The sequence below is a fragment of the Manduca sexta genome, chromosome 23, assembly GCF_014839805.1.
Source record: "Manduca sexta isolate Smith_Timp_Sample1 chromosome 23, JHU_Msex_v1.0, whole genome shotgun sequence".
In the NCBI taxonomy this organism is placed as follows: domain Eukaryota; kingdom Metazoa; phylum Arthropoda; class Insecta; order Lepidoptera; family Sphingidae; genus Manduca; species Manduca sexta.
In genome coordinates, this window is record NC_051137.1 from 13,743,982 (window position 1) to 13,755,775 (window position 11,794).

Below are 11,794 nucleotides of genomic sequence, written 5' to 3' on the forward strand. Positions count from 1 at the left end.
CATGTCCTAAGGTTATCTAAGAGTACTTGTTGCTCCCATGACTACATTCCCACTATTACCCCGTGGCTCCCCAGCGTGTTCGCAGGCAGTCGCGCCGCAGCGTCCCTCGGCGTGGCGGCGGCGCGCGCGTGGTCGCGCGTGGGCGAGCACGTGCGCGACGCGGCCGCCGCGGCCGACGGAGCGGCGCGCGCCGCCGCCGCTGCTCGCCGCCGTGGCGCGCGGCCCCGCGCCCGTCGCCGCCGTCGCCGCCAGGGGCAGGGCGGCTTCCGACGATCTCAAGCGGAGGGGCGCTGCTGTCCTGGCCAAGGCTGAAGGTAAGAGACCGAGGAGGCCAGGCGCATGCTTCGTTGTCAGGGTTTAGAGAAGTAATCTAGTAAATGAAGGATAAAGTTACTTTCTAGTAGAAATTTAAAGCAGTTCGAAGAAATGTATTGTCAAGTTTTTTTTTTTTTCGGCCTTGAGATGTCATGTAATATTTACACATATCCAATTACTTTATACTAATAATAATATACTTATCTTCTGTAGTTCTCATTTATCCTGTATACACTTTCCCTCAGAGCTTCGTAATCAACTAGAACACCTTCGCCGCGGGGCTGACGTGGTAAGCGTGGTGCTGCGGGGCGTGGGGTGGCAGGAACGGGAGCTGGGCGCGCGACCCACCGCCCATGTGGAGGAGACCCTCGCTGCCGCTGGACACCAGGCCGATAGAGTGTTCGCCACTACACGCGCGCTGTATGATGAGGCTAGCGATCTGAGACAGAGGATCAGGTGAGGGTTAGATGGCGGGAGACTCTTCTGAATTAGAATGTAATACGTTATGCAACTAAAAAAATATCTGTTATGAGTTTGTCTGTTATCGTTTTGATCATTGCAGGTATCACTTGAGAAGACAATTAGCTGAGCTGCAACGACATGGTGATACTGCGCTTGGAGCTGCCCAGGAACATGGTAATTGATATATACAAAAACATTTTCTGTAGTTTCATAATTTAATATAATATGCTATTTTTCTGCAAGGACAAAAGTACTACATACAATAAGCCAATTAACTATGTTATTGTCATACATTAATAATCGTCTGTTACGGATATTTAGTACTGATTGATGAATATCAATCTGGTGTATGATTTTGTGTCCATAATATCATGTAAGATTTATGAAAATTTTAATTCCTCATAGCTTTCCCATTTACATGTAAACAAAAATTCGAACTGCTCATTTATAATGTACCCCATTTCTTTATCGCTAAAAAGAAAACTATTATTGTATACTGTATATTATACGATGGTGTCGACTGTGGTGCGCAGTGTCGCAGATCAACGGCAACACGGCGCGCGGGGCGGAGCTCGTGCGCGCGCTGTCGGCGGCGGCGGCGGCGCGCTCGCAGCAGCGGCGCGGGGCGTCGGCCGCGCTGCACGCTCCGCTGCAGGCGCTGCGACACAACCTGCTGCGCGCGCGCCACGCCGCGCACACCGTCAGTCACTCACTCACTCACTGCGCTATTTTATTTATACTTTTTTTATTCAGCACCCTGTCAGCCAAAAAAGTAACTTAAAACAAAATTGTTGAAACGTAGAGCCCTTTTTATACCTTTCATTAGTCAACTAAGTATCGAAAACCTCAGCAGCAATTATTTAAATAGTTTTGATCCTTGTCAACGTCAACAAATTGTTGACGGATTTCAACATATACATTTCTTTGACAACCATTTTCAATAAATGATCGCAATCGCTATTCAGTCGACCATAAAATTGACCAATCAGAATACAGTGTTTTTGACATGCGTACAAATGACTTATTGTGATTGGTTCATGTTCAAGATCGTTAAGATCGTTTATTGAATTGGTTAATATATCGTAAAACTGCTCTTGTGTACCCAGATCTCAGTATCAGTAACATCAGTGGTGGGCAGTGTCGGGTGTTCTCGGGCCCTAGCGGTATCCTTGTCCGGTGGTGTGACGCAGCTCTCGCTCGCTCTGTCGTTCGACGGCGCGGTCAGGGACGGCACTCTTCTACATGTACCGACTGATGACGAGGTAACTCACTCATTCACTTTAGAAAACCATTCGTTCTCGTCATTCACAGGCCCTCATTTCTTGAAATTATTCACCGCTGTTATCGTCAGAATTTCATAATTAGCGTTCAAAATATTCTTTAGCTTTACAATTTTTAGCAAATAATAATATCACTATATAATTTAACTACATAAGTGTGTCACATTCCGGAATCAGCCTGTGTATATCCGGTTCCAACAGGCCGACATAATTATGTCGACTGCCGAGGGGTAATCATCTCTCGTCAGTCGACATTCTATTGGACCTCACTCCACTTATTATCAGGTGAAGTGGGTTCACTTTTTCGTACCCGTATATATTTTTTTTCATACTATTTTCAACTTTCTTCATTAAAATAATAAGACATTCATTTTCTAGGAGACAAAGGCCTACATGACGCTGGTAGTGAAAAACAAGAAGTTACGTTTAACCTGGGACCTCGGCTCCGGCGAGGGAATCATCATCCACCCTGAGGAGTTGCAGTCCACACACGACGACGCCGACCACACCGCTTACCGGATAGAAATCGAAAGGTAATTCAGCTTTAGGGGAGATGACATATTAATACAATGACAGAAGTTTGGAAGAATTGGTCATGAAGAGTTGGTGTTTCTTTTACGTAAGGGTTTTGAGGTAATATGGATTGTCCAGGCTGTCAAAAAATTCTTTATATTGGACTTTATTTCATGCTCATTAAAGTCGTCCACAAAGGGCTGCCTCTTGTCACATATCATTTGACAGTCAAGTAATGGGTTAATATTGGTGACCTTTTTCCCTGTATGGAACTCTTTGTCAGTACTTTTTTGTCAGTGTCTACTTTTTTAAAAAGAAGAATAACATGAGACTGTTAGACTTATTATCTGATGACTTACATTATAGAAATTTGAATTTTAGACTCTTCGCCTATATAAGTAGTTTAAATTTAAGGTAAATAATTATTTTGTAGAATATGGAACACAGTCCACTTGCGAGTGGAGCGGGCTGGCGGTAACGTGGTGTCGGTGAGCAACAGCACGGGAGCCGCCGCGGCGACGCTCCGCGCGGCCGAGCTGTGGCTGGGCGGCGCGGGCGCGGGCGCGGGCGCGGGCGCGGGCGCGGGCGCGGGCGCGGGCGCGGCGCGGGCGCGGGCGCGGGCGCGGCGCTGCCGGGCTGCGTGCACGCCGTCAGCGTCGACGACAGGACGCTCGGCCTCTGGAATACTATACGACAGCCGAAGGACGCCAAATGCACTGGCTGCACGCACAGGTCTACTATTTTTATAGCTTAGTTAAACAAATAGTGGGTTACAAGTTATATAATAGGCCTATAATTTGCAGAAGGATTACAGATGATTTGACGGTTCTAAGAAATAAGACTAGCGATTGGGGAAGGCATATCATATTTTGCAAAGTCCTATTGTAATTTCAAGAAGATTTTTAGAACAGTCTTTTACTCCATTGATTTCATTGTTCTTAAATGTCCCAAATACTAATTTAGTTAGCTCAATTTATTCTGTGCGATGTGAGTCGTGAGGCATCCAGCTGCTAGTATACTAGTAGTGACGTGCAGCCGGCATGTGGTGTGCAGGTGGTACGCGGCGGGCCGCGGCGAGGCGCAGCTGGTGTGGTTCGGCGGCGGCGGGTACGCGGCGCTGCGGCGCTCGCGCCTGCGCCCCGCCGACCGCCGCCAGTTCAGCCTCGCGCTCACCTTCCGCACGCGCGACGAGAACGCGCTGCTCTTCATGGCCATGGACACCGCCAATGTCAGTTCGCAACACCCTAAACCTACACGAATTATAAATATTGATTCATGAATAAATCACGACTCTACAGTTTGTAGTCGATATCTGGGCATGCTAGATATCACTTAATACATTCTGTTTCAATATTACAGCTTTATATAAATTGATTATTTCTGTTATTTAAAACAATATTGGCTATTTATAAAAAAAATGATTATACAGACTAAATTTAATTCTATGTGTTAAAAGGCAACACTGAATATTTCCCCGAGGGTCATCAGTGTATTTGTTGTGTAGAACCGTTCAGTGTCGGTGATGCTGCGCGAGTGCCGCGTGGTGTTCGCGGTGCAGTACCTCGGCTCGCGGCTGGAGATCGCGGCGGGGGGGCGGCACTGCCACGGCCGGCCCGCGCATCTCCAGGCCATACGCGTCTTCGCGCCCAACAACCTCGAGAAAGGTACTGTACTGTGCTGACCAGGACCTCATCTGCTGTAGGGCTCACTAACCTATGTGATGTTTGCAGTAAGTAGTAAGCAGTGAATAGGAAGGCAACAATGCGATTTGGAAATAGGAGTTCTAATTTAAAGTTCATAATGTGATGTATAGACTGCTAGATCTCGATCAATAAAAAAAATCTGTTTATTAAGATAGCAGCTGTGGTGATTGGTTGTAGTACACCACCACGAAGTATCCCCACCCGTTAGGCCATGTGTGCGCCCGTGAGGTGACGCCCCCGTGTTCCCAGGCAGCCTGCGCGTGAACGGCGAGGAGACGCTCGGCTCGCCCTCGCCGCCCGTGCAGTCCGCCGCCGCGCTGCCGGACCTGGCCGACGCCACCTACTGGGTGGGGGGTCTGCCCCCCGGCGCCGAGGTCGACGAGCCCGCGCCCCCGCTGCTCGGGTGTCTCGGGGCCCTCACTGTGGATAGAGAGGGATATGACTTGTCCGACACTCCTACTAGATATGGGATTGAGCCGCGATGTGGTGCTAGGGTAAGTGCTTTTGATTTTCCTATAAAATTATTATTTAATCTAATAAACATTACTATACGTTTTGAATATCTTGAGGTGCACGTAGTAACTTCATCATAAAGGTTATCCTTTACTTCACTTAGCTGCCAGATCAACAAAACTGAACCAAAACAAAAAACCATGGAACTGCCACTATGCATTTGTGCGTCTTCATAGAATTATTATTGAATATTTTTATTATTCCTTTTACCTTTTCCCTCCTCGCAGATACTCCGCTCCGCAATCCTGGAAGGCGCAGGCTACATCGAACTCCCCTCTCCTATCTACCGGCGGAAGGCAGCTCTAGGCCTGTCGTTCAGAGCAAGAGCATCTGATGGACTGCTACTCTTCAGGGCGCCTTCCAACCTGTCTGACAACGAAGTTGATGATGATGATGGGGATGATAAGCATTATCTACTGCTCGCTTTGGTTAAAGGTATTATTGCATATCAAACTACCCTCACTTATATACTGGTCCATGGACATCGAATTTTTTTCCTCGGACATTTTTAATTCAAACTACCCAGGCATGTTAATATTTGTTTCTGCATGTCATTCTAGAATTTTGCGTAAAATAAAAGACCAGTTCTCTATTGTATAATAATGTGATTCTTCATTTATGGCTTTGATTAGATTGCGGATTACTGTTAAAGACTGAAAACACACTTGAAGTTTCTTTAAATTGCGACTTTCTGCGTATGACTGAAAACACACTTCAAACTAGTCTAAGTTATTTTCCTGCTAACAGTCATCTTATATTTGGGTATCTTATTGACTTTCCGTCTAATCAATCTAACAAATAATAATTTATTCCTAACACTTCGCTTGAATTCCTTAATTTTGATGTCTTTAGGCGAAATAGAGTTGATAGCGGCTGCTGGCAAGGGCGAGGTGCGCCTGCGCACCAATGGCACCAAATACGATGACGGGAGGCTGTACACCATCAGGCTGATTAGATCGCACAAACAGGTACACAATTATGTCACATCTTTATTCTACCACTACACTTATTGTCTTTTCTAGACCTTGTGATAAAGGCTCATATATTCCGTAAGGATTATTTATTATCAATAAATATCAGGTTGTTATACTAAACTTAACATTCTAGGTAATCATTTTGTTTGTAAGAATGGATTGTAATTTTATTCATCCTTCAATAATACTGTTATATGCTAGGGTTCTCAATAAACAATGACAATACCGATTTTACTTGAAATAACACTTTAGATACTACCGAAACACTGAATAAAAAAAACTAACAGAAACACTTGCAGTTACGCCTAATCCACGGTATTCGCTTCGATATCGCTCGTAGTTATCGCTCTTGATCACGTCGCAATCAAGACTGACTGCGGCGGCCGCGTGCGCTCCTATTATACCCGGTCGCATGTCGATGTCTGTGGAACATTCTCGAAAGATCCGGAATGGTCCAGAACTCTCTGGTAAAATTGTGGTCCGTTATTGTGTTTCCACGACTTTCCGGAAACACCGAGATCCTTCGAGAAAGTTCCATCACCGAACTTTCCACATTCGGGTACGCTATTATCGGCGAGTGCCACTGCGTCTGACAATACTATGTGATATAAAAAGCGATTTAATAATATACAAAGTTATCGCGTAACATAAACTCTTGATCAAACATCCTGTATGATCCAGCTAGAAATGTGGGTAGACGAGGAGCGGGCGGCGTCGGGCACGCTCGCCGGGAACGCGTACCCACAGCGGGGGAGCGGACTCTACCTGGGGGGCGTAGGGCCCTTGGACAGAGCTAAACTGGGACCACTCCGTCTGGAGCCGTTTACTGGCACGATTACCGACTTTATTGTGGATGGACAGTGAGTATATTGTTGTTAATATACTGTTTAACTATGGATTAAAATAAAATTTAAAAAAAATCACGATTCTGTATTAAATTCAATGCGTTCCTAAGGAACCTAAACTAGTCCTAAGTTGTATATAGTCGTAAGGTTCCTAAACTAGATTTATTATCGTGCAATTAAAAAAAAAGATTTTCGTTCAATAAAGATATATATAATATTGTTAAGTTGGCAACGTTCAGTTTTGTAAAAAATGTTGTAATAAAACACTAGATTATATTCTAGAATATTTTGGAACAATCAACAGATAATGTAATTGGTTATTGAATTCAGTCACTTAAATCGAATCCTTATCAGATTGATAGGTCTAGAGACGGCGGTGAACTGGAGCGGAGCGCAGCTCGGCCGCGCCGACTCCGAGCCGCGCGACGAGCCGCGAACCGAACCCAGAGCCTTGCAGGCACAGGCCGGCGAGAACGGATGCAGCAAGGTAAGGATTCATTGTTACATATTACACATTTTTTCTATGGTTATATAAGAATAGAAAAATTACTGATTTTAAATCTATAATTTCCTTAAAGCTTTTACATCATCTGTCGTTTTTTTTATTGATATATTGGATAAGCTGGGTCTATTTCTTTTGTTTTAATAGACTCAGCCTTTCATAAACGATTGTTCGGTTCATGTGTTAATTTTTTTTTAACCCTGCTATATCGTGTCAGACGTGGTCGTGGACGGTGGAGGGCGGCGCGGTGAAGTTCGGCGACGGTGCGTGGAGCCACGCCACCGTGCGCGTCGCCAAGCGCGCCAAGCACCTCGCGCTCGCGCTGCACTTCCGCACCTACGCGCTCCACGGGCTGCTGCTGCTCGTGCCCGTGAGTCTATACTGGCTACTGCTGGAACACATAACTGATCCCAGTTTCAAGAGTTCGGAGTTCGGGATCAAAATATCAGTAGCCATTTTTTGTATCTAGTCAATTCCATTTTTAAACTTTCGACACATGGGTCTTGTCACTCGATAAGAGATGGCGCTGTAATCATTTATGGTTTCTATAGGTGCAGTATAAAATTATTCTAGAGAGAGTTGGCGAGAAAGAGTCAGTTAGTCGTTAAAACCATGTTAAATAATTTCAGCGATATTCTTAAAAAGGTGTTGGGCTGACCTCAGGTGAGGGTGGGATACGGCATGGTAGAAAATACCTAGCAAATCCAACAGAATTGTAGTATGAAAATCAAATCACCATTTTTAAGTTTTAGAGTGTATAGGTTAATTTTTATGTCCAGGGATCGAAAGCGAAACCGAAGCATTACCTGGCGCTGATGATCCGCGATGGTAAGCTGCGGCTGGTGGTGCGCGGCCGGAAACGCAAAGAGGTCGCGCTCGCCACCTTCGTGTCCGACGGGACGTGGAGATCGGTGAGTATTGGAGTGGGTGGACTACTTATTTATAAAGTAGTATTTTGATCCGTGATTAATTATTGGATGATTTACGTGTCATACTATATTGTAACCTAATTGTCATTCCATTTACTATGAACAAAGTTAAACAGTACCGAGAATTTTTTTCTTTAGTCTTTCTCTTCTTTAAAAAAAGTCGTTTGTCCCCAGGTGTCGATCCGTAGTGGCGGGTCTCGCGTGTGGGTGCGGAGTGGCGGCGCGGCGGGTGGGGCGGCCGCCCGCGCAGGGCTGGCGCAGCGCGTATACGTGGGGGGTCCGCCACCCCCGCCCGCGCTTCCACTACTGCCGGCTGCCGTAAGTACTATACATGTACATCACATTAAAGTGATTGTAGCACTCCCTATCTATACTTCACTACTGTCAAACTTTATACAATGTTGATTAGAAATAAAATTGCTGTGGCATAACGTAGAGTCAATGAAGCTCACGAAGGTTTGATCCTTGATTACAATTGAACGACGAGACGGGCAAAAGACTGACGGTAGTGATATAATATTTTCTAGGACTATAATCAAAATATGGCCAATGACCATATTTACTAACTTCGTGAATTAAACCAATCCCACTTACTGCAAACAATAAACCGCTTCAATAACATTTCTAGGGCCATACTTTAATTCAGTGAAGTATTTTATTATATTTGGACAAATTTTACTTTACGCTGTTTTCTCGAGATTAATCTCACGTACTTGTTCAGATCGTGCGCGTGGGCGGGTTCCGCGGATGTGTGCGTCGCGTGACGGTGAACAACCGCGCCGAGGACCTGGTGCGGGATGCGCACGCGCACCATAACGTCGGACAGTGCTTCCCCAACGTCGAGCGGGCCGCGTACTTTGCAGGTAACACGCACTGCCTAATTGTAGTGGGAACAAAGCAACAATAGCAGACAGACTTTATATTTTTTTTTGTGGATTTACATTTATACAAGTTAAATAGGGATTGTATACAAGGTGCAAAACCTGTTTTAATGACTTTTTGTCAGTTTCTTATATGTTTGATGTGGAATATATTTCATTTAATTTTTAGTTATTAATGTAAAGCGGGAATATTTTTTTATCATTAAAACTTTGCTTATTACATTATAGGTGACGCATACGCCACGCTATCCCATTCCTGGTCCAGTGAGGAAAGTTCAGAAGACGCTACGGAGATAGAGGTGCAGTTCAGGACCACCGAGCCCAACGGGATACTGCTCGCAGGCGGCGGGATCGTGCTGGAGATTAAGGATGGAGAGGTCAGTGGTTATGAGCAGATTGGCTAAAAGAATATATTTTAGTCTTTGTAGGTCTTAGGAATGATTGATATTGAAAACTGATATTATTTTTAGTTGATATTTGTAAAAAAAATATTTTTATACTGGGAATGTTCTAGTGTTTGATCACTTGGTGTAATTGTTATATATTTTTGTTATGATATGATTTATAATTAATTTTTGTTTTATGTAAAGGGACTAAATCCCGTTGAGGGGTTTGATGTTACTAATGAGTATGAATGTTATGTTGGAATCATCTAGTGACACAATGTGTTGTGTGCAGGTGTGGCTGAGCCGCGAGTGGCTGGGCGCGGTGGGCGGCGCGGCGGCGGGCGCGGGCGGCGCGCAGGCCGTGCGCGCGGAGGGGCTGGTGTGCGACGGCGCGTGGCACGTCGCCGCCGCGCGCCTCGCTCGCCGCGCGCTGCGCCTGCAGCTCGACACGCGCGCCGCCGCCGCGCCGCCCGCGCCGCCGCTCGCCGACACGCCGCGCGCCGTCGCCGCGCCGCTGCACATCGGCGGCCTGCCCGGTAACTACACCACCGTCACCACGACCAAACCAACAATATTATTATCAACAAATATTATAAATAATTAATCATACGTGACATTACAGAAGGCGCAACCGACTCCACGGAAGGTGGTAAGAACTTCAAAGGCTGCATCAGAGACGTGATCATCAACGGACAAAAGCGCGAGTGGACCTCCATTGAAAAATTGCACAACGTGCTGCTAGACTCGTGCCCCATACAACAGTGATTGTGGACTTTAATTACAATTACATAAAGTTCAAATTGCAAGCACGCAAACTTGGCCGAACTTTTTGTGTTTTAACGCCATCTGTTACCCAAGAACGTGCATTTTCATAGTTCACTGAAATGATTGATTATTATCAGTCTACACCGCCGTGCCTTATCAAGTTATTATTACCAAATAGTGCCATGATTGTTTGTGCATTATATTGTACACTAGAAAACTTCTACATGTGAAAAATAAGTATATTTCTTTGTGTCCAAACACGCGTGCACTGAAACAAAAAACATGCTATAAATTAAGAATGATCTTTATATGATTCACAATCTTGTTACATAACTTGTTTCCTCTTTAAAATTGGAGGTCAGAAATACGCTTCATATTAGTTCATTTTACATTTTCACGGTTTGCGTACAATTTATTTTTGACTCGTTATTATTATTGTTTATTAAATTCTCATAAAGGCCAACTCCTTGGCCTGTACCCCTAACGCCATCTTGTAAGCATTAGCCTATACTTCTCACCTTTTTATATAACTTTATACCAGAGCACTCTCTTAGAAACAGACCTTAGAAAATTTGCATAGTTCTTATAAAGCTTAGTAAAGCCAGTGCATGCGTCAAATATATTTGAATACATCATTACTTGTGTTTACACGAAGAATTTAAGCTAAGTGTAATTATAGAGGCTATGTAAATATATGACTCTACAATACTCATTAGAGTACTCGATTAACTTCCACCAGTATTTGTAACGTTAATTGTACATATTTAATATTGGTTAAGTTTTATAATAAAAATATTAATATTTTACTCTAATAAAAAAAGAATCTTTGAAGCAAAGCCGCCTTAGGAAAGCCTTTAATAAAATATTTTACGTTGTGAAACCGTCAACGTCCTTTATTAAAATCTGACTCGTCTGTTGAAAATAAACGATCCCAATTTTAATCTTCGATCTGAACCCAAGGATAACGAATCAAAATAACTTATTTTAAAGTGTCAAAAAAGCTTTGTTCTGATTCGTCCATTTCTGTGAATAGAAAACAGCGGTATATTTTAAAAACTGATATTAGTGACCTCTTTTTCTAAAATGTTACTAAGATTCAGACTCGAAGTATTAACAAGTTTAATGAATCACAAACGTGTTGCACTATCATGTTTTCTTGTCTCCTGTAAGTTGCATTTATATAGTAGTCACTAGTTGTTTTAAGTTAGGATGTAATTTTGCCGCGCTAGAGCAAGAACGACTTATTACTCAGAAAAACTATAAAAAAAAATACTGGTTTTACGACCTTGAACTTTTGAGCGAAGGTAATAAAGGACATTTTTTCTTATTTTTTTTTTAGGTAAATTAACCAATTCGTAAATAGAAGATTGGTAAGGCCGTTCTTGCACTAGTGGTATCCTGAATAAATGGCGATGAGTTTTTTCAGACGAATTTCAGATTGTAGTTTAGTTTTCAAAATGATATATTGTGTTCGCTTGTGGGTGAGAAACGATTCAAAATGATTATTTAGATAATTCAGTAGAATAAAGTTTACATTTGAAATTATTGGAATCGGTCAAGGGACTAATTACTTCTCCAGGACAGCAAAATCTAAAATTCTGAAAATGTTCTTTTTGGGATATATTTTTGAGGTTCATCAACTGTCGCTCATTTAAAAATCACAAATATATTGTTAAACGCTCTTTTACAGTAAACATTATATTGGCAAAAATAATTACAGAATACA

The 11,794-nt window shown here is 43.5% G+C and overlaps 1 protein-coding gene across 1 annotated transcript in view; it reads left to right on the forward strand.

Annotated features, from left to right (window-relative positions):
- LOC115445344 (laminin subunit alpha-1) overlaps positions 1–11,338 on the forward strand; it is a 162,586-nt gene extending 151,248 nt beyond the window's left edge. The window contains 23 exon segments of the mRNA XM_037441751.1: positions 75–150; positions 182–314; positions 561–771; positions 878–951; positions 1,311–1,477; positions 1,884–2,039; positions 2,436–2,590; positions 3,004–3,144; positions 3,147–3,302; positions 3,624–3,798; positions 4,075–4,234; positions 4,523–4,767; positions 5,014–5,221; positions 5,639–5,754; positions 6,442–6,620; positions 6,960–7,092; positions 7,325–7,477; positions 7,887–8,018; positions 8,211–8,354; positions 8,758–8,899; positions 9,146–9,294; positions 9,596–9,839; positions 9,926–11,338. Of these exon segments, the coding sequence (XP_037297648.1) occupies positions 75–150; positions 182–314; positions 561–771; positions 878–951; positions 1,311–1,477; positions 1,884–2,039; positions 2,436–2,590; positions 3,004–3,144; positions 3,147–3,302; positions 3,624–3,798; positions 4,075–4,234; positions 4,523–4,767; positions 5,014–5,221; positions 5,639–5,754; positions 6,442–6,620; positions 6,960–7,092; positions 7,325–7,477; positions 7,887–8,018; positions 8,211–8,354; positions 8,758–8,899; positions 9,146–9,294; positions 9,596–9,839; positions 9,926–10,068 (3,592 nt within the window). The 3' untranslated portion in view covers positions 10,069–11,338.
- The last annotated feature ends 456 nt before the right edge of the window (positions 11,339–11,794 follow it).